General features: G+C 46.1%; 1 protein-coding gene across 1 annotated transcript in view; it reads right to left on the reverse strand.

Moving 5' to 3' along the window:
• The window catches only part of LOC147605195 (uncharacterized), a 204,783-nt gene that overhangs the window by 94,173 nt on the left and 87,170 nt on the right, over positions 1-23,440 (reverse strand). Inside the window, exons 23-27 of the mRNA XM_086794295.1 lie at positions 21,590-21,736; positions 21,384-21,485; positions 21,055-21,159; positions 20,589-20,722; positions 11,279-11,402 (exon numbers count right to left, since the gene is read on the reverse strand). Coding sequence (XP_086650421.1) covers positions 11,279-11,402; positions 20,589-20,722; positions 21,055-21,159; positions 21,384-21,485; positions 21,590-21,736 — 612 coding nt within the window. The remainder of the gene's footprint in view (positions 1-11,278; positions 11,403-20,588; positions 20,723-21,054; positions 21,160-21,383; positions 21,486-21,589; positions 21,737-23,440) is intronic.

Consider the following 23,440-nt stretch of genomic DNA (forward strand, 5'->3'; position numbering starts at 1 on the left):
AGAATTAGAATTTTTCGCCAAGTGTCATAAAGATCCTTGAAGTGGTTTCAGAGCTTTGGGGACTACCAAGGAGAAGAATTTTTTAGAAAAATTCAAAAGCAAATTTTTATGCAATTATTTGGAGCAAAAGTGACCAAGGATTTTTTTTTGAGCAAATATTAAGGCTTCAATAAAGCAAGAAATAATTGCACGGGAAGAGGCAAAAGAGTTGAGGCATTGTCAAAAATTAATTGGGAAGTGGAAAGGTTGATTTACATCCTTTCGGGAACCATTGGAAAACAACACAAAAACTTTATCTATTGGGAAAAGCTTCATCCTCACCACCGTTCCCAAGACCGTTTTACAAAACCACTTTCAAGCCTACAGCCACTTTTCAATTTCTTAACCTCTTCAAAATCAGAGGCCATGGATAGAATGAGCAAAGCTTGAGTATCTATCTTCTCTCATTAGAATTGCAGAAGCTTCACAACTTGGATTCTTAGCAAATCAACGACAAGGAGGCAACGTTTTTCCCATCACTTCTCTTCAAAAAAAAAATCCTACACTTTCTTCCCTTTTGTCCGCGCTGCCACCATTGGAAATTTTTCTCCTCTCGCTATTTGTGCCTTGCCACCAACTTTTTTCTTCTCTCTCTTCGTTGTTGCACTGTCGGTCGACTGCTTTTAGTTGGTTGCTTTGCTTAGCTAAATCTAATAACCTTAGCTAGCTTAGCTAGCTTTGGTCTTCTTAAAGCTTCAAAGCTTTGTTACTTGAAAGCTTTTAAAAAACGCCTACAGGAGGCCACGCTAGGAGGCGGCGTGGTTCTACCCAGTAGATGCCTCCTGCACTTGCCTAGACTCTAGTTACTCTCATGCCTTGACAGACCACAACGTTGGGTTGTGTTTAGAGATGGCAAACGCCCTCGGAGCCCCGTACCAGTATGGAAATATGCACCAAACACATCCCTAGAAGGATGGGGCCAAATGGACCATGTACATGTGAAAGGGACCAAATCACTTAGCTTGTAGGTGAAGCTTCTCTAGCACGTAGTTTTGTGTTTAACCACTTGTTTTGAAGAAACCACTAGGTGGTATTGAGTTGTATGGAATCTATAAAAGGGCACTTGCCTATGAAGTAATCAATCAACCATTTTGCCCAACATTGTTGTCTCTTTTGTGTGTATACATCATTTTACACTATTCTTCTTTATCATTTGTTTTAACCTAGCACTAGTATTTGATCCAGCATAGCCAACTTGCACATGGCTTTCCAAATTTCCACACTTGGCAAACCCGCATCAAGCTCATTCTCATGAAGAAAGGCCTGTGGAGCATCACAAGTGGAAAGGGGAAGAAGCCAAGGGACCAAGCTACTAATCCAGCATGGGAGACCAGAGATGACAAAGCAAGAGCCATCATAACTCTTGAGTTGGATGATACATAAATTCACCATGTGGATGGATGTGAATCTTCCAAGGCTTCATGGGATCAATTGGATATCCTATTTGGGGCTCAATCTAGGAGCTCTAAGTTTGGTTTCTTATTGAGTTTCTTAAACTTGATATGAAGTCTACAACTTCTCTTGCATCTAACTATACGCAAAGTCTTATGACCCAACTTGCAGGCATCTCACTAAAAGGTGGATGAAGACATTGCCATTGTGGTGCTACTCAAGTCATTGCCTCCTGACTTCGACAACATTGTGACAACTTTGACCAACATGCCTATCACAAAGCTTGTTGATGTCGAAGCTTCTCTTTTGGAGGAGGAGAAGAAGCTTAAGTTCAAAGCCAAAGAGGACACCTTGTCCAACACTTCACCAAATCAAGTGACTCTCTACACATCACACAAAGGCTACAAAGGGAAGGCTAAGTACAACTCTTCAATCATTTGTGATTTTTGTCACAAACCTGGACACATTGAGAAAGATTGTTTCTTTTGAAAGAAGGCTCAAAAGGCCTATATTATGCATGAAGAGTTTGAAGATAAGGAGAAGAGCATGAAGAACCAAAGGAGGACAACAAGGGGCATCATGAAGCCCTCACAATGCATAGTGAATATCTTCTCTAGATCATGTCTTGGGCCCGCCGGCCCCAAACTCTTATTGTCCAACTTTACGTAAGTGGTGTAAATCTTTGTAAATTAGCCATTAAACCTCTCTAGCCCAACTAGTCCTAACTAGCCTCAAGCTTAGATTGCCATCCTAAACTTGTATGGTCATGGTAAGCAGTCATAGTAAGAGGGAAATCATCTAGCATGGATGTTAGGTAAGCATAAGTTGTGGTGAGTCATCAAAGGTCATTAATACCATTGTAATGATTATGTGTTTGAAGGGGGATGTTGAAATATGCACCAAATACTGTGCATAACCAACAACAATGGGTCAAGGTTCCCCTTGGTTCGGATTGCTCCTCATCCGGGTTCAGGTCGGCCTTCTTCTTCGATTAGCATCATGGCTAATCATTCTCCCTTGGCCAGGTGAACCATTGTTTTCTCCGAAGCCGAGCTCGCGGTCCTCTTCGCCGAAATTGAGAAAGACTCCAAAATGACCCTCATTGCCAGAATATTTGGATCTCACCCTTCTCGTCTCCAGGCTTGGGATTGGGTCCTAGCGGCTCTGCCTTCCGACCTCGCTCCACACTTTCGAGATGTCAGGTTGCTTGGAAGAGGTTTCTTCCAGGTGGATTTTGATTCCGAGGTCGCAACCTCAGAGGTTTTGAAGGGCAGCCCTTTGCCATTGGGCCCGAGGAAGGTTTTTTTTCTTCCCTACTCTAGCTATTTTGACCCTGTTGTTGACGAAGACCGGAACTGTTTCCCGATTACTCTCAGATTCCCAAGTCTTCCTTGCGCATATTGGCGTATGCTAGAGGCCATTGGGTCTGCCTTTGGGCTGGTTCTTCGAGTGCCCCCCCTCCACGCTTTGCTGACATCTTCTACCCAAGTGGTCGCTGCGTCGGCGGATGCTGTCCCCAGGGTCACGGTTCTTTCCTGTGATTGTGAGCTTTTTGAGGACTATGTTTTGCTTCTGGGCCCTAGTGGTCTTTTGAAGCAACGTATGGAGATTGCAGGTAAACCCGATCAGCGCCGGGATTGCCTTCGGGCTCGGGGTCACACGAGGCCTCGCAAGCGTGCTTCTCAGGCACCACCTCCCTTGGATCCTTCCCGTCCTACAGTCTGCCAGGTGTGGCAAGCTGTGTCTCACGCCTGCCCCCCTAGTGCGATTGATGGGAAGACCTCCTCGGATCTTGTACCTCAGATAGATGATGTTTCTGGGCAGAGGGATGTATCAGCTCATGCTTCTTTGCAGGGAGATGATATATCAGATCAGGATGATTTTGTTGAGTCCTCTCTACTTGGAGGGGGCGATATACAGGATGCTAAGCGTAGTGGGAATCATGTATTACAGGATTTTCAGCATGATGCCATTGCCCTTGATGCCCCGTAGGGCGCACAGGTTTCTCGTACATATGCAGGGTGGGGTGTTTGCATTTCAGTGGCAACATCTGCTATGCCGCATGTTATTGGGCACGGTGTTATCATCCCTGCTAGAGTGCAGTGGATCTTGATCATGGATGAGGGTCAGAAACTGGGAATCTTGAATATCTATGCACCTAACGTGAGAGGTGAAAGGGTGGCTTTTTGGGACACCATTACAAATGTCATTCCCCAGGTTGATCATTGGATAATGGGAGGAGGCTTCAATACGAATGAGCGACCTTCTCACAAGAAGGGTGGCCGCGAAGGGGGTTTACACCCTTTGGAGTGAGCCTCATGGGAGAGGTTCACGCTCTCTTTCTTTGGCAGGGATTGCTGGACTGAAGATGACTTCCAGAGAAGGCCAAACTCCTTACCTTTCTCTTGGCATAACTGCAGGAGCGTGTTTGAGAGCATCTTTGCACGTCTAGATAAATTTTATGTGGATGATTGGTCCCTGGACAGAGGAGGCACCATTGCTATTATGCCTGGCACCACCAAATCCGATCATTGCCCCGTCGTTTTGTGTCTCAGGGAGCATGGGGCTCGCTTGGCCTCTCCCCGTGTCCATATCCCTGACTCTCTTTATCTAGATGCTGACATCTCCCTTGAGATCAGAGAGAGATGGAGATCTTGTGATGGTCCTGATCCTCGTCATAATATTGCGTTGGCTCTTGAGAGGACCAACCATCATTATCATAGCGCTGCCTTGTCCAAGAAGAAGGAGGCTCTGGACAAGGAGAGAGCTATTAGGCATAGGATTGCTGCTCTTTAGAGGGAACATGAAAAGCATCCACATGAGTCTTGGATTACAGACCTCTTGACCACAGTTAGAGCAGAGCTACAGTTGGCCATGGATAGGAGGGCTGAGTTCGCGTCTCATGCGAACGAGGCTTTTTGGACTCAGATGGGTGGCAGATGCAACAAAGAGTTTTTTTCAGCGCACAGGCCTTCCCATAGCAGGGATTCTGTGAGGTATTTGCGGGATTCACAGGGTGAGGTTCAGATTGAGCCTGATAAGGTAAGGGGTATTGCTTCAGATTTTTATCGGTCTTTGTTGACTGTAGAGGTGCCCTCTCCTCCGAGAGATGTGGCACGACAGAAAGCTTGGGAGTGCATGCCCAAGCTCATTACAGATGCTGTGTGTTCTTCCCTAGATGCCCCTTTCTCGAAGGATGAATTCCTTCACGCACTACATGCTCTTTCCAGTGGTTCATGCCCAGGGGATGATGGTCTTTCTCCTGCCTTCTTTAATTCTTTTTTGGGATCATATTGGAGATGCTATCACTGTTGGCCTTTAGGAAATGTGGCTGTCGGGTATGATGCCGCCATACCTCACGAAGGGGCTGATTCACCTTATTCCCAAGGGTGGGGACAAGACTGACATTAAACAATGGAGGCTCATCACTCTCCTTGGATCTGCATATAACATCTTAGCTAAAGCCTTGAGTATAAGGTTGCAGCCGATTCTCCAAAGGACTATCCACGTTACACAGAATGGGTTTCTCCAAGGAAGGAGTATATTTGATAACATCTTTTCTTTCTGGAAAGCTGTCGAGCGGGCAAAGTCTAGTCAGCAGCCTCTTGCCATTCTTTTGCTTGATTTTGAAAAAGCTTATGACAGAGTGGATTTTTTGGAGGGCACTATGGCACATATGGGGTTTTCCCAAAACTGGATCAGAGGGGTGTCCTGCCCATACAGGGAGGCTCATAGCACTGTTTTAGCTTGTGGGGGGCGTGGCGAGCATTTTCAGATTTCCCGTTCGGTGAGGTAGGGCGGTCCCCTCGCCCCTTTACTGTACCTCATTGTAGCTAAGGCTATGAGCACGTTTCTTTGGGCTGCCCCTGGTGTTGTGGGTCTCAGGCTGCCTTTATGCACGGAGGAACAGTTTTTGGACTCTGAGTTAGCAGATGATACCTTGAGGCTTCACATGCTTGTTTATGTGCTTTCCGGACAGCCTTGGAGGCCTTTTGTTTGGCAGCAGGAGCTACTATCAGTTGGCATAAATCAGTTGGTTTTTGGATCAGTGATTCTCCTCTTGTAGATTGGGGTGGTACAGATGTTGGTTTTACTTGGATTGAGAGAGGATGCTCTGCCAGATACCTTGGTTGTCAGTTGGGCGTTGACATCTCCCCTGCACAACAGTTTGCTCCAGTGCTCTTAAGCATTAAAAGCAAACTTCATCACTAGAGTAGGAGGAAGCTCGACTTGGCCTCTAGAGCTTTGGTGGTTAACCAAGTTTTGCTAGCCACGACTTGGTTTATTGCTTCGTGTTGGATTTTTCATAAGGGCTGCATTGGCCAGCTTCACCTTATTTGGAACTTTCTTTGGTTAGGGATTGATGGAAATGCACACACCAGGGCCAGAGTTTCCTCCTGGGAAACCATTATCAGGCCTAAGCAGAAGGGGGATTGAATATCATTGACCCCGAGGTGCAATGTAAGGCTTTGCCCTGTAAGCTTGTTGTTAGGGGCTTTCTTCTAGGCACTGAGCCGTGGAAGGACTTTCTCATGCAGCAGATCACGAAGTGTGTCCCTGTTCACGGAGGTGACTGGACTCTCAGCTCACGCTTTATTTTTTCAGATGCAGTTCACCGCTCCCCTGGTTAGGTCCCTCCTATGGGCCTGGGACTGCCTAAGGACAGGTGTTCCTCTTCAGGTTATGGGTATCTCCTTGCCTAGGGAGGATGATGTACTGGTCTTTTTTTCTATACAGGATGGATGGCAGCTAGAGAGATGTGATGTGCAGGACCTTATTGAGGGCCCCCAGATTCGTCCTGTCAGAGTTGTTGGCAGGTTAGGAAAGCAAGTCTTTGTTGACCCCCCTCCAGGGTCGATCATAGAGTGTTAGGACTTTGGTTGTATGGTGGCTGCCCTATCAGACATTTGCATTGGGACCCCGCTGAGTGGGAGTGGAAGGATGCTTGTACCTCTTTGAAAAGCATGCCTTTTTTCAGTTATGAAGTGCGGAATGCCAGAAATATTATCTTGCGACACATTCAGAGTGTCCCTACTCTTAGACCCCTTTGGGAGTCTTACGCCATTTCGATTGACATTCAGAGGGTATTTTGGCGGAGATTGTGGCATTCTTATAGGAAGCCACAGATTTCGTCCTTTATTTGGGTTTCCCTTCATGGTGGTATGGCCACCAATCAGTGGAGGTCTATTACTGGTGCTTGCCCAGCATGCCCTAGATGTGCAGGAGTTTCGGAGTCAGTTTACCATTGTTTATGGGGAATGCAGGGAAGCACAAAGGGTTTGGTCTGCGATTGCACCTCTTTGGTAGGATTAAGAGGGATGCTATCATTTCTTTTGGTTCTATCATTTGGTTGACACAGTCTGGGCCTCAGCTGAGGTTTGAGGGAACTGACAGGAGCTTGGCCATTATGGTTAGGCAAGGAGTTGCTCGGCAGTGTTGTCTTCAGGATTTGCCACTTTCACACTTTGTTCCTCTGGCACAAAGGTTAGACAGTTCTTGGGAGATTATTGCTAGCATCTCAGCCTGGAATATCTGGAAGGCTAGATGCATTGAGGCCATTGAGGGTACTCCAGTTCTTGTTTCTCAGTGTCTTTGCAGGATTTGGAGTGATATTATTCACACCATTATGGCTACCTGGGCCAGAATCCAGGCGAGGGCTGCGAAGAGGAAGCGCGCCCAGTTTATGAGAGAGTGGGACATTGGTATCTTTTTTACATCCTCTCATTCGGGACCCTATTGGCAGCACAGGGCTCCTGATTGGTTGAGATCTCCACCTTTCTTGGTGTGAAATCTCCATTTTGTAAAATTTTTCATACTTAAAAGAAGTCTCCTTTCTGGAAAAAAAAAAAATGCACCAAACACATCCCAAGAAGGATGGGGCTAAATGGACCATGTACATGTGAAAGCGACCAAATCACTTAGCTTGTGGGTGAAGCTTCTCTAGGACGTAGTTTTGTGTTTAACCACTTGTTTTGGAGAAACCACTAGGTGGTATTGAGTTGTATGGAATCTCTAAAAGCACTTGCCTATGAAGTAATCAATCAACCATTTTGCTCATCATTGTTGTCTCTTTTGTGTGTATACATCATTTTACACTATTCTTCTTTATCACAAGTTTTAACCTGGCACTAGTATTTGATTCACAATAGCCAGCTTGCACATGGCTTTCAATATTTCAACATGGTATCTGAAAGCAAAGAATAGGTAGGGATCCTAGGACAATCTCAGCTCCAAATCAACCTCAAATTAGGTTACATTTAAGAATGTCTTATCTTCTTCACTAGATTCCAAGCTGCCAGCCATACCCCCAGCTGGTGGAGGCTTCAGTGCTCTCTGTTCCTTCAACCATTACCCACCAAACTTGGTGGGCCTCTCCTCTGTCTCTAGGCGCCCAGGCCCACACCTTCAATTGCGCCGAAACAGTCATGCCAGCTGGACCATTGTCGTTTCCCCCAAATTGAGTTGTTTTCTGCTCCTGCGCAGTCGTACAGCCTGTGCCACCTCTACAGTCTGCCATTGCCTGATTGCCCTTAGCTGTAGGTGCGCCTACATGTGCCCTTGCTTGTCCTAAGAGGGCTTGGGCAATAGCTTTCTCAGCTAGGAGAATTGAGCTCTTTCTCAAATCTGTGTTTTTCACAGCCATAGCCACAAGCTCTTCTAACTTTCATTAGTGATTAATTATCACTAATCCTATCTTGTTTTGGCTAGTCAAGTGTTCTATCTAAGCACTATCGCTTGTTTCTATCTCAATGTTTGTCTTGGCTCCTCTTGCAAGGCTCAACAAGGTTTTTGAAATCAAATCTAAGCCTCGTCCAAGCCTTTCACCAGCTTCTAGTTGAAGTCTCTCATTCACTAAGAGCTTCAATCTTCAAGGTGACACAAGGTTGAGTCAAGCCCTCTTCAATACTTGCTCTCAAGTGTGTAACTCTACTCTCTCAATCCTAATGGCCTCACATGGCACTAGCTTCCGCTTCAAGGGGAAAAATTTTCACACTTGGCAAACCCGCATTAAGCTCATTCTCATGAAGAAAGGCCTATGGAGCATCACAAGTGGAAAGGAGAAGAAGCCAAGGGACCAAGATACTATTCCGACATGGGAGACCATAGATGACAAAGAAAGAGCTATCATAACTCGAGTTGGATGATATATACATTCACCATGTGGATGGGTGTGAATCTTCCAAGGCTTCATGGGATCAACTGGATACCCTGTTTGGGGCTCAATCTAGGAGCTCTAAGTTTGGTTTGCTTATTGAGTTTTTTAAACTTGATATGAAGTCTACAACTTCTCTTGCATCTACCTATATGCAAAGTCTTATGACCCAACTTGCAGGCATCTCACTAAAAGGTAGATGAAGACATTGCCATTGCGGTGCTACTCAAGTCATTGCCTCCCAACTTCGACAACATTGTAACAACTTTGACCAACATGCCTATCACAAAGCTTATTGATGTTGAAGCTTCTCTTTTGGAGGAGGAGAAGAAGCTGAAGTTCAAAGCCAAAAGAGGACACCTTGTCCAATACTTCACCAAATCAAGTGGCTCTCTACACATCACACAAACGCTACAAAGGGAAGGCTAAGTACAACTCTTTAATCATTTGTGATTTTTGTCACAAACCTGGACACATTAAGAAAGATTGTTTCTTTCGAAAGAAGGCTCAAAAGGCCTACATTATGCATCAAGAGTTTGGAGATGAAGGAGAAGAGCATGGAGAACCAAAGGAGGACAACAAGGGGCATCGTGAAGCCCTCACAATAATGAATAGTGAATATCTTCTCTAGATCATGTCTTAGGCCCGGCCCCAAACTCTTATTGTCCAACTTTACGTAAGTGTTGTAAATCTTTGTAAATTAGCCATTAAACCTCTAGCCCAACTAGTCCTAACTAGCCTCAAGCTTAAATTGCCATCCTAAACTTGTATGGTTGTGGTAAGCTTCAAGGGTCTTCCAGTGGATCAGAGAGCTGCATCCATTCAGCATCTTAGGGACTCTCGCATATGTATTGATCAGATTGATGGAGCTATACCGCATGAGTAGCTCTCTGGGATCTTTCATGGAGATTATTATCCGAGATGGCTAGGAGTCTTTTCTAGGATAGGCGTACATTTGGATGTCATTGCTCTCCCGAGCGAGGAGGCTTTAGATTGCATCATCTATTCTATCATGCCTGGTTGGAGATTGAGATGTAGCATGGAGGGATCACCCAAGACACCAAGCTTAGTCCAGTGAGGATTGTTGGTCATTCGGGGAAGCACTGGCTCATTGATCCTTCTCCTCAGATAGTGACTCATTGCTCTTGGTGTTTGTGGCTATATGGTGGCAGCCCTATCAGATATATTCAGTGGGATCTAGGTGAGTGGGAGTGGATTGATGACTCTGATCCATTGAAAAGCCTTCCCTATCTTGACAACTTGCCCGTTACTATTTTTCTCTATCTCCCCTTCTCCACAACTTGCCCCTTACTTTTTTTCTTCCTCTCTCTCCCTCCACGACGGGCCCCAAATCCCCCCTCACGACTCACACTTCCCTATCTCACCAACCAGTCCTCTCACAACTAGACCTCCATCTCACCCCTCTCACGACTCTCCGTTGCCCCTCACCTAGCCCCTCCTTCACACTCTCGCAGTTTTCTCTCTCTCCCTTTTTGACCAAACCCTCCCTCACCGACTCCACCCCAATCCCCTAGCTTTCCACCGCCTCATCCTTCCCCTCTCCATTGCCTTGGGGGCTAAATTTATGGTTAAAACAAATCATCAGAGTTTATGACACTTTCTCACACAGCCTAAGCTCTCAGAGAAGCATTTAAGGTGGTCGAATTTCTTGTCCATTTTTCATTTTCAGATTTGGTAGCAGATGCTTTTTCACGTAGGCCTCAAGTGCATGCAGTGACTACTGCCTACCATCAGGACTTGTAAGGGATGCGATCAAGCTCGTCGTATAGTTTGGGGTCTGAACAACCTCTCAACTGATCTCTGCATCTACTCCACCTACCTCATGGCTCGACTGCATGAGCTTGTCCCATGATATTGGGATTCTAGCATTCAGTTTATAGTCAGGTTTTTTATTATTATTTTAATTCATATTTCATACTCATTATATGTATTCCCGAGGCACTCAGTGATATTCATCATTGTATATATGCCCTGTAATTTCAGCTCTCTACTATTAGTGTTTTCAGTTTATTTTTTCCTGCCCTGTGGTGGCTATCTCCATCTTCTCCCTGCAACCTCTCCACTAAAGCAGTATCTTGGCTTCCCTTGTATCTCATGGGGGATGGTGAATCGATGGAGAAAAAGGGCATGATTGATTGGTGGGCCTTGTTGCCTACTAGAGCATCTTTGCCAAAGCTACTCACGAGACCTTGTTCCTAGCTTGGGAGAGTCGAGGCGCTTTTTGTTTTCGACCTACATAGCAGCATTTCCTCCACCCTCTCTCCGCACATGTAGTGACAGTGATTGGCCAACAGGTGACACCCCCCTGCCCCTTTCTTTTGCATTGTACTCTTGACCTCCTCCAAGGATTGTTCTGTCCACCTCTCATGAGGGTTGTAGCCTACCTCGTAAAGATGGTTTTTTTGACTAATCGAAAAAGCAAAAAGGAACACCTACTGGATTTAGGTAGCATTGTGGAATACCCACCTGCAGCAATGACATTGCATAATAGAGCTTTACAGGATGGCTAGGTGGTCAATAACTTTGTGTTTGGGTTTCACGACTAAGTTTTCTAATTTTTTTAAGGGCTATGTCCTTGTTTTGTGTCTCTATGATTATAAGGACTTTTGTAATCTGCAAATATGTAATAGAGAGAAATTTTGATATTTTTTCTTATAACATTTTATTACATACCTTGAGAAGTTCAGTCACTTCATTTGTTGATTGAGCCAGCTTTGGCTGAAGTTTTGCAAGGTCTTCTTGCATTGTGTTGACTTCCTTGGATGAATTTTCAAGTTTGAGCAAGCCAGTTTCATATCTACAGTGATTGTCCAAGATATCAGTCCTTGATCTAATCTTACAGATATATTGACACAATTCACATATATAGTCACTTTGTGCTTTATGTCAGGGTTAATAAATTTCAAACAAAAAGGCCTATGGGAACTTAGAAGCTATTTAGCTCTTTGTGCTCTTAACAGATAGACGGAGTCATCTCCTACAAATTCTCTTGTTCGGTACCTTACTAGTAAAAAAGAAATACGAAAGAATTGAATCGAATATTCGGGCAGCAGAACTTTTGGCAACAATTAGAAACGCCAAAAAGAAAATTTCTTCTGTAAGATGGCAATTTTTAACTTGGCTGCTATACACAACCAGCTACGTGAACCATTAATATTCCACATGAAGAGCTTCAAAAGTTACAGTTTGAAACAGACCACTTTTGACCTGGATGTTCTACCTCCACAAGCTATGTGAGCCATAAACATTCTACAAGAAAAGTGTCAGAAGTTATAACCCAGCATAGACCAAGAAAGCACATCGTTGCTTATAAAATATATGTTTCACACTGCTCTTGAAGCTGACCAAATTTGGCTCCTCTCCAAAGCTTATGCACATTTAGTGCATAGGCTTCAATAATGTCAACATAGTGTTAAGTGGAAATAAAGAAGGAGTGTTTACTTTCTGTCTGCCTGCAGCAACTGTGCTTTTTCAAAAGTCCCTCACAATGCCTACAAACCTCCTGCACATAGAGAGCCATACATCTATATCATACTCCCCATCGAGGACCAAAATCCACCCTGAACTAACAATGATGGCGTCATCAAATCTCGTAGTATGCTGAACAGTGGAGTAAACCTTGTTCCTCTGTCTCCACTTCTTGCATCTACATATCATGCAAATTCGGAGCTCCCTATGCACCCTTGTGATATCCATCTCTCAGCCTGCTTCTACATGCAATCTATGCAATGAAACATGGAGCTGCCCGATAAAAATCCTCATAGCTGTGATATCCTAGCATCTCAATAAACCTTTTCATTGTGAACGTGAGAAAGTGGCCTCTACATCAACTCATTATGGATGATGGGAGCATACCGGGTTGAACTAATGTCCTGTGGATGTGATGCTGTCAAAAGTCATTTCTAATAACTCTATTTTTCTCTTGTTTGAACAATATGATTGCTTGTGATTGTTTGTATAAAAAGGGCGTCAATGCATCCACAGAAAGTCCATGAGATGTCATTTAATATGTGGTCCGTGCATACCAACACTCAGTGTTACCCTGAGTAGCTAATTGCATAAAGGAAGATAAGGCCAGCTACGGTAGTCTTTTTGTGCCCTCCCCTGTTCCTCTCTTATGACAAATCATCTGAATGTATGTAACCAACTGAAATACCACAGAGGGTTTACTACAGATACAATGTGAGAGCATCATTTTTTATATTCAATCTTTTTTATTCCATTCTACTTTAGGTGTGACGTGCCTGCATAGTAGCGTTAGGAGAAGCAGAGCCCAAGAAGTCCCAGTTCGGGATGGGCTGCCTAATCTCAGACCGCAATCAGTTTTGAGACAGACCTGGGCACTGGACAATTGTGGACAGATTGTGGACATGTCCGGCAGCTAAGCGGTCAGGTTGGGCAGGTTGTCAAAAGAAATACAGTAAAGGGAAATGGATCATCCCTGGAAAACTCATCTAGAAATCTGAAATCTCGCCCCCTAGCTCCACGGAAACGTACCCGATTGTGAGCAAAGCAATGATAGGAAGAAGATGCCTCTGATCCATAAATCTGGGAAGCTAAAATGGAGAAGAGTACCTCCAATCCAATCTCTCATATGCTTTCTTATAATGCATGAGAAGGATAGCCAAGTCCTTGCATCTATGCCTTGCCCATACTGAGAGCTTCCCATGCAAACTTGATCTAACAAATAGCAATGATCTCCCATGCAGTGTCCAATCTCTATGCTGGACTCAGGTAGCCTGACTTTGGCATGTCTTGAAGATGGCACCGCCAACCCACTCCCTAGGTAACCCGCATGACCATATTTGTGTTGTTCCCTTCAAACTTGATTTGTGGGCCCAATTGTGTCAACCAAACAATAGCACCAAAACAAATGTAGACATCCCTCCTCATCCTTCCAAAAGGTGTGCTATTGCAATCCAAATCATTCATGCCTCCCCGCACTCCCATAAGCAATGGTAGACTGTCCCTAAAGCTCGTGCGCATCTTGGACAAGCTGGGCTAGCACCACCAACAACTGATCTCCACTGGTTTGTGGCAAGGCCACCATGTAGAGAAAGCCAAATAAAAGAGGAAATCTTTGTTTCCCTGTACGAGTGCCACAACCTCTGCGAAAAAGCTCTCTGAATGTCAAGAGTGATCCCATAAGCCTCCCAATGCAGTCTAAAAGTAGGGACTCTCTGGATTTGTCCCAAAACCAAGTGTCTGGCATTCCCCACAATGTAACTAAAGAAAGGAATGCTTTTCATGGGGTTAAAAGCATCCCTCCACTCCCACTCACTGGGTCTCATCGTATAACCAGAGGCTCCAAGAGTCCATAATCATCCCTTGAGGGGGATCAATATAGATGTGCTTCCCTACCCTGCCCACCACTCTCACCGGCTAGACCGCCGGACCCTCAATGATATCCTTCCCAAGACTCTCCAAGAGCCATCTATTCTGAATGGAGTAAAAAATTGGTGCCTCACCGGAAGCAGGAAGGCACATGACCTAAAGAGGTACCCCTAACCCTAAAAATACCCTAAACCATAGGTGATGAGGTCCTTCCACGAAGTTCCTTGTGATCTAGTGGTTAGGTATGGCTACATTCATCTGCATAATCCTCTGACTAGTGCCTCTCAAGTGCTAGGTGCAAAGCATTCTCTCTTCCATTAGGGATGTCGCTTTTAAATAGGCAAAGTACAAAGCATCTAGTACATCATGGATGACGTCAATCCATTCCTCAATCATCTCCTACATTCTCTCCTTAGATTCTAGGCCCAAAGTCAACATATTCCAATCATTGAATGTCCCTGGCTCCATGTGACAACTTGTGGATTCCTGGTAGACTCTAGGACCAGTAAATGAGCTAAAGTGCCAATGTTACACATGATAATAGCCTTAGACCTCAAGACCCTTACATACATAGGTGACTAGGGATATTTGGTGAACACTATGTCTACCAACACTACCACCTCCCATCAGCCCCAAAGGAACCCTAGTCTTTGTCAGACACACTGGCTATCATTTCCGCTTCATCAATATGTATACCAACGTGGCCCTTCCATTAACTCGCCTAGTCAAGCCATCCATGATCTTCTAGTGGTCTGGCCTTGCTTCTACTGCCTTCGCCTACCTTAAAAAGCGCCTCACAAAAGCTTCCATTCTCATCCCACCCAACTGGACGATAATCTTCCAAGTCCATATAGATGCAAGTCTCAATGTTGTTGGTGCAGTCTTCACTCAACCCAGTGCAGAATACAAGATGGATAGACCAATCTACTATGCCAGCCGCCTCCTCACGCCAGCTAAACAAAATACAACACCATTGGGCAGGAAGGCTTGGCCATATTCTATGCATGTCAAAAGTTCTGACACTATCTCTTGGTCTCCCGCTTCATTGTCATCTCCGATCACCATGCACTCAAATATCTTCTCAACAAACCCCAAGTGGCAGGTCATGTCTGGAGGTGGTTGCTGCTATTCCAAGAATTCAATTTTGAGACCCTCCTTTGCTGGGGCAAAATCACATCATGGCAGACCACCTCTCCCGCATCAACAGTGGGGAGCTTGCAAGATGAGCTTCCTGATAGTGTTATTTTTAAAGTGCCACTCCAGATTGGTATGGGGATGTTCTTGCCTTGCTTTCCACAGAACAGTTTCTAGTCGGCCAGTCCCAAAGACAAGCAGCAGCTTTTGGTGAAGAGCCGATCCTCCCAAATCATAGTTGGCCAACTCTACAAAGCTAGTCATGATGGTGTTCTATGGAGGTGCGTCAGAACTCACAAAGTGTCCCACTCTGTAGAAGATGGCCAATCCGGTCCTTGTGGTGGGCACTATCTAGCACATATCTTGAGCGCCCTCTTGTTCCAGCACGGCTTGTGGTGGTGGCCAATAATGTTCAAAGATTCCATTTAGTTCGCCAAATCTTGTGACACTCGTCAACGGTGTGGGCTCAAACCCACCCGTTAATCTCATCGGCCTCACCAGATCTCTCGCATGGTCCCCATTCGAGATATGGGGCATTGATTTCGTGGGGCCCATTGACCTTGTGGCACACCCGAGCTGGTGCAAATACATTCTCGTCGCCATGGATTACATTCTCGTCGCCACAGATTACATGACCAAGTGGGCAGAAGCCCAAGCCACACCAAGGATTGTACGGCTAACACAATGGCTTAGTTCTTTTACGAGCACATCCTTGTCTGCTTCGGCTTCCTCTTGGAAGTCACTAGTGACATAGGCTCGCACTTCGTCAATGAAGTTATCATCACTTTGCTGGTATAAGATCTTCCATCGGAAGCAGTGCGTTTATTACCCCCAGGCCAATGGGTAGGCTGAAAGCACCAACAAAGTGCTCTGTCACTTCCTCTACAAATTGTGCCATCAACATCCAAGTCACTAGTGACCTCGACAGTTTGTGGGCTTACAGAACGGCCTTCAAAGCCACGACCTGCTGCCACAACCCCTTTCAATTGGTCCATGGTCTGCCATTCAAATTTTACCATGGGTCGTAGCAGGTGGAGACCGCCCTCCAAGATGATATTGCTCATAGTGCTTCTGTTCTTTGTCTGACCATCTTGGACGAAACCCGAGCATTGGCAAACCAGGCTTTGGAAGTTGAATAAAACTAAAGGAAGGCGTGGCATGATCAACATCTCTGGAAGCCCTGGTTTCAGGAAGGTCAATGCACCCCAACTCAAGAAGAAGAAAAGGGGAAAAAAAAAAGAAAAAAAAATATGTGTCTTATCATCCTTACCATACAATGGATCTTGTGGACCCACCTCGGGCTGCTCCGGACCACCTCACCCGAGAGGAGTTACCTCGGACCGGACTTCTGCATTCCGCCATGCCCGACGCCCCCCTGTTCCCCAAACGTCGGCCACGATCCCCTCATCAGCTCCAGATCTCCAGGACATGCTCCACCGCCATCGAGCTACCTTTCCACGTGACATAGCTGAGGGAGACCTCTCGGCCATACTCATTAGCCCCATGCTTGATATTTCGGAGTGTGGTATACCATCTATTGGGGGCTGATGCTCTTCTCCTATTCCATGTTCTTGGTATTCCATGGTTTTGTATCACCCCAATGAGATAGCTATGTTTTTTTTCCCATTCCACGATGAGATATGTCATGGACATTATTGTGTCACGTGGAAAGGTAGCTTGATGGCGGTGGAGCATGTCCTCGATCTAGAGCTGATGAGGTGTGAGAGAGAGAGAGAAAGAAAGAAAGAAAGAAAGATATATTAAGCGTCTACTAAAGATGAGACCAAAGTGGTACAATAATGTCCATGGCATATCTCATCATGGAATGGAAAATAAAACAGAATGAAAACAGAAATATAGCTATCTCACTGGGGTGATACAAAACTGTCCATGGAAACTCATCATGGAATACTAAGAACATAAAAACATGGGAGCAACATCAGCTCTGAGTAGATGGTATACCACTCTCCAAAATGTCAAGCATGGGGTTGACGAGTATGGCCAAGAGGTCTCCCTCAGCTATGTCACATGGAAAGGTAGCTCGATGGCGGTGGACCATGTCCTGGATCTGGAGCTGATGAGGTGATTGTGGCCAACGGGGGGGTCGAGGGCGTCGGGCACGCTGGAGTGTAGAGGCTCGGTCCGAGGTAACTCCTCTCACGCGAGGTAGGTCCAGAGCAGCTTGTGGAGGGTCCGGAAGAAACTCGTGATGGTTGGCTGCCGAGGGAGGGGGCGGGGTGGCTGGGGCCTGTGTCTCAAGGAGGTGTCCCTGTGTCTACGGAGCTCAAGCAGGAAGAGGCCCAAGCAACGCTGGTCCTGGAAGTCAATGATCCTAGAGAGTGGACCGAATCCCTCACGAAATAGACAGTGAAACCTCCCGCGGATCTCATAGTATACTGGGCAGTGGCATATGTAATGCTCCTCCGTCTCAACCTCTGTGTGGCATAGTCGGCAGATCCTCTCCTCTCTGGGTGTCCGTAACAAGCTTCCCGGCTCTGAAGATGCGCTCAGCTCTACCTGTTTCCACTCTGAGGCGGTGGCAAGAAACCCATATCTGGCCAATCGCAATCCGCATGGCATGGGACATGTGAACACTCAAGTAGCCCGGTTGCTGGATGAATCCATCCTTAGTGAGTGTGAGGAAGTGGTCTCTGTAAAAGTGCATCTTCGTGGTGGGGAGCTCCGGGGGTGTGATCCATGTGCAATGTGTGTAGAGGCTAAGAAGATCTGACTAGATAACTCGGTTGGTATCCTCGTGAGACAGCTGGAAAAAGAGAGAGAGAAATGAAATGATATATTTACGTCTCTAAGAGGCCATAGTGGCCTATGAGACCAAAACTGAGAGTACATCTGAAGTTGGTGTCTCATTAAAGAGAACAACTAAATGAGACTAAAAAGTACAATAAACTGATTGTCCTACAGTTATAAGAACAGAACTGTAATACTCCGAGATGATATTGAGTAGAAAATACTCGAAAATACTGAAAAATGTATATCAGGTAGATCCATGTATGCTGATCAGTTGAAGTGTTCCCCTCTCCTTAGATCAAGTATCTCTGCCATGGGGCTGTATAGAATGGAGAGGTCGTAGAAGCGAGGTAGGCGCCTCTGATGCCGAGCAATAATGGCTCTGATCTGGTGATGGTGAGGATGCCGTGGTCGGGATCTTGGTGGGCGTGGCCAACGGGCACGACATAAGATAACTGCTCTATCAATGGTGACTCCCTGGAAGCGTGGTCGATGCCCTGATGGCCCAATGGAGGAGGTATCAGGAGGTGTGTGGGCTGGGTTGCTGGTGCTGGTGCCGAAGAAATCTGTCAGGGTCCTCTGTCTAGGTACATCATGGCTCGGCCTCCTGTTTGCCAAGAGGGTCTCTCTGTGTCTCCTGAGCTCAAGTAGAAACAATCCCAGGCATCTCTGATCCTCAAACTCCATGACCCTGCGTAATGGCCCACAACCCTCTCGGAAGAGGCAGTGATATCTCCCTCGGATCTCATAATAGATTGTACATCGGCACATGTAGTGTACCTCTGTCTCTACCTCCTGGTAGCATAGTTGACAAATGCGGTCATCCACGATCTGATGCACATATCGCCCTGTCTCAATCCGCACAGCTGGTGTGATGAGGTCTGGATCTGTCCAATGGCACAACGTATCCCATATGATAGGTGTATATCCATGTACGCCAGGCGGGTGATAAAATCATCCGGTGAGAGGTGTAGAAAATGGCTCTTGTAATGAGCCATTTTCGTGCCCAAGGGCTCAAGGGGGCTAGTCCATGTCCTCTCTGTGTCCACTCTGATGATATCCATCCTGATCACGCGGTTTTGCTCTGAGCGGGTGAGATCCAAAAATGGACCATCCAGACTGTACTGAAAGGGTGGTAGTGCCTCTATCCCTAAACCATGTAGGTCAAACCATGATCTCATCTGAGCGTACCAACAATGAGTGTCTCCATCCTCTGCCAGCTATATGGATGAGGTCAATGCCAATCGGGAGTACCTTTGCTGAGGGAGCTCCCAGATCTGCTGTAAAAAGGTAACTGCCTGGAATAGGGCCTCGGTTACTACTGGTGGGGCACCGAGCTCAGCCTGAACAATCTCATGTGGTCCTGATGATTTGCTCCGAATCATGCGGGCAATCATCATAATCAGTGGTCTCTCCATTTGCCTCCATCCCTCATCTGTCCCGGTCTGAGATCTGTGATGTATACTGGGTCCCCAAATTGGAGCTCCGTACAGGAGGGTCGGTGTGACATGCGTATCAAATAGCCAAAATTTGGTGCGTGGCTCCTGAAACTGTATGTGTGCACACATCCTCTCAAGTGTCCCCAAGGCTGCATGCCCTCGAGCTAATCTAGCTGCTGCTGCCTCGTTTAGGGAGAAACGCGGTCTTGTGAAAGTAACTCCCAAGTAGACGTATGACCTGACGTACTCTACCGGCCCCCCTTGGAAAGTGAACTGAGGCTCTGATCTCGTCACCCATGCCTGTGTGGTGTTAAACACCATAACCTTGGTTTTCCCAAGGTTCACTGTCAGATCTCTATCCGCACAGAAAGCATGTAATGCATCCAGGTGTCTCTGTAATCCCTCCGGAGAGTCTGAGATTAGAACAATATCATCAGCATATAACAAGATGGGTATCAACACCCCTGCCAGGCATGCCCCTGGGCCTCCCAATCTGTCTACATAATCAGAGACCGCATCAATGTACAGTCCAAAGAGGGTGGGCGATAGCGGGCATCCCTGCTTAACCCCTATCGTGCTGGTCACCCTATCAGATAGTCCGCCTGGAGCTCGGGCTCTGCTTGTCACAGACTCATACAAAGCATATATCCCCCATGCATATCCTCGGGTACCTCAATGTCATGCAATCTGTGCATAAGCCTAGCACGTGGTACGGTATCGAAGGCTTTGCGGAAGTCCACAAAGCAGCAGTATATCCTTCTCTTATGTGCCCTGCCCTCTTCAATAAGTGCCCAAAGTGTCAGTATGTGATCCAAGGTAGTAAATCCTCTCCTGAAGCCAGCCTGTCCATGTGTGTGTGTGTGAGAGAGAGAGAGAGAGAGAGAGAGAGAGAGAGAGAGAGAAATGAAATGAAATGTTATATTAATGTCTTCAAAAGGCCATAATGACCTATGAGACCAAAAGTTACATCATGGTGGATCTGATACAATGTCTGGATAAAAAAACCCAGAAAATGAAAAATAAAGATGATACTACTGGCACCTAGAAAATGAAACTGGAAATGGAAGGTAAACAGAAACCCTTTTAGGGTGTGAATATAGTGAGGGGGGGGGGTATGCTATGGAGGTGAGAGAGAGAGAGAGAGAGAGAGAGAGAGAAAGAAAAAAAGAAAGATTTTATTAACGTCTTCCAAAAGACCGAACTCGGCCTATGAGACAAATCAGTGTACCTGTGTGGGGTATCCTCTGTCATCCCAACAAAATGAAAAAGTGCTGAACTAAAAAAGCTGAATCTGGGTGTGCAATAAGTACAATGAGGGGAGCGATAACCTTTGCTTTTGGCCAAGTATTTCCAGCTGTTTTTTTTCAAGCAGTATCCTGAATGAAGATATAAGCTCAAGGAAACTTGTTGGGGTAACATAGCAGTAGCGATGCATGGTGTTGAAGTACTGCAAAGCTAGATCCTGTGCACAAAAACACAAGAATACTTAGCTTTCCAAAATATACCTTTGATATTAAAATACTCAGCTTTAATTAATATAGCATTAAAACTAAGGATAAAGAAGGTAACACACAAACTTAATGTCTAAAATGGCACTACTTCAAATAGTTGCTATGTTCATGAATTCTATAGATCAGTTTATAGGCTGAAACCTCCAAGCGATATTGGGTTCAGCATGAACTTTTTGTTTTTGTGAGAAATAAGACTTCTTTTCAGTATGAACAGAGCAAAACAAAATCATGGCCAAACTTGAAAGCTAATTCACTTAAAAACTTGGATGTCTAAGCTTCTGACCTGAATAGACGTGTGAAAATAAACAGTGACGTCAACAATAAAAGGAATAAGTCGTTGCTCAACGTTAACATCTGCCAAGAATCGTGTGGCAACAGATTTCAATGCCTGGGAAAAAGAGTATGTTAGTAACTTTAGTTAATCATTCCAGTATACTGAAGCTTTTTGAGGCTTTTGAAGGTCAAGAGGCAAGGATAGAGAGCTTTCTAAAGCTTTGGAAATGTGGTTTAAGCCCATAAAGGAGATTAAGGTGGATTTAAAAGAATATCATATATTGCCTATAAATTTTGGTAATGTCCAAGAGTCTTATTTTTGAAGGTGGACTTCGTTACCTCAAGCGGCCAGCTACTAAACCAGTCAATCGTGCAGCAATTGACCAGAGATGGAAATTTTCGAAGTCGATCTCGGAATGCATCCCCAACAGGACTAAAGGCCTGCATATATCGCTCTCAAAGAGGGATTCAATCTACTTCATCCTACGAATATTACTCGAATTTCTTTTGCACAAAAAAATAATGCATAGAATCAAGAATCATACCAATGCAATTCTTAGGTTTTTACTGCATTCATCCACAAAAAAGCCATATAAATCTGCTCGTGATCCGTCTCTTTTAACCCTCTTAGCCCTTGGACGAATAGTTTCACATATTGCTCCCATATCAGCTGAATCAAAGAGGTTTGGAACCTGAATTTAACACACAAACGGGGCTCCACAATCTCAATCAATCTGTTCAACACACTTTTTTTTTGTGTGTGAAACCACTTATTTATCTTATATTCAAGAACCCTCAAAGTGAGAGGCTCTCATTAAAGTACATCTAGAAACAATGGAAAAACACTTCATAGTTCTGCTGATCAATCTCTTGTAGCTAAAAACTATCATGCAATGACTGACGTAATGATCAACGAAAGTATACAAACTTATCGATCTGAGGTTGTGCAAACACCTCATAATTACAATCCAACCATACGGTCCTCCATATAGCCCAATATCTCGTCCAAGCAAAGAAAATAGCATATTCCTAAAGTCTGGAAGGATATCTTCCAAACATCCAAAACATTTTCCCCAATGTCACCCCAGGGAATCTTGTTCGCATGTCCGAAAATAGACGATTCAGAAAATCCCTTGTGTCAGAACAAGTGCCAGTAATCAACATTTTGTTTTACTTTTGTTTGCACCCATGCAACAACTCCTTCTTTGAAAGATATGTTCCTACCCAAAGGATATCCCAAATGCCTAGTGATTTGGCGTGGGGGTAGTATACCTCCTAGCTAGAGTATACTATGACAATCCGCCTGTTTTAGGGGAAGCAACTTCAACTTTCTAAAGTTAATTTTCAGCACCGCTATTGAAATTGAAACTAGAAACGAGCTCGCTGAAGCCTCCCGCCTCCACCCTGCGCTGCGCGCCTGCACGCCCCCCCCTTTTTTTCTCTGTCGACCTGTTCGCCCCCCACCTCTCCGCCGGTTCGCTTCTTCACCCCCCGCCTGCCTTCGCTCCCCTCTCCTCGCTGGTGCGCCTCCCCCCCCCCTCGCCATTTCGTCCTTTCCTCTCCTCGCCGCTTCGCCTCTTCACTCCCCGCCTGCCTCGCTGCTGCGACTCCCCCCTCCTACCCATTCCCCCCCCCCCCCCCCCCCCCCCCCCCCCCCCCCCCGCCTAGCCGCCTTTTTTTGTATTTTCGCCCCCAACCCACTCTTCGCCTGTTCGCCCCCCCCCCTCCCCTTTGTCGCCTTTTCGGCCCCCCCCTTTTTTCCGCCTGTTCGCGCCAGCGCCCCGCCTCCCCTCCCTTTCGCTTTGTTGCCGCCCCCCCCCCGGGCTTCCCTCTCCTTCGTTTTCTCCCTCTCCCTCCTCTTTCGTGCTGTTGGTCACCCCCCAGGGGGTTTTGTTTTTTCTTCATTTTCATCCGGTCTTCTGCCTCTTTGGGTGCAGCCCGCTCCTTGCAGGTTTTCCGCATTCGCCTCGCCTTCGCCTGAGCTTCAGACTCTGATGGAGACTCCTCCCGCCTCGCCTCAGAGGGACTCACCCGCAGCCCCCTCGCCCGCCCCCGAGGACATCCCCATCAGGCTTTCTCTTTCGCCGGAAGAGGAAGCGAGCCTCACCGCAGAGGTGGAACGCCTCCAGGCTCATTCCACCATCTGCCGTATAGTCGGCACTCGCCCCAGCAGAGGGGAGATCAGGGATCTTCTTCAGGCTCGCCTTCTTGCAGATGTGGGCAAGATCCTTGATGTACAGCTCCTGGGCCGGGGCCATTATCAGATCGAGTTCGAGGCCGCCCAGAGCGTTGCCAAGGTCCTTGCCATGAGTCCTCTGGACATCAGGGGTGCTCGGGCTTTCTTCAGACCCTGGCAGCATGGATTCGACCCAGCAGCGGCGGAGCAGGGAGAGCGC

Source organism: Cibotium barometz, chromosome 60 (assembly GCF_041138505.1).
Source record: "Cibotium barometz isolate CiBa-2024 chromosome 60, ASM4113850v1, whole genome shotgun sequence".
NCBI classification, from domain to species: domain Eukaryota; kingdom Viridiplantae; phylum Streptophyta; class Polypodiopsida; order Cyatheales; family Cibotiaceae; genus Cibotium; species Cibotium barometz.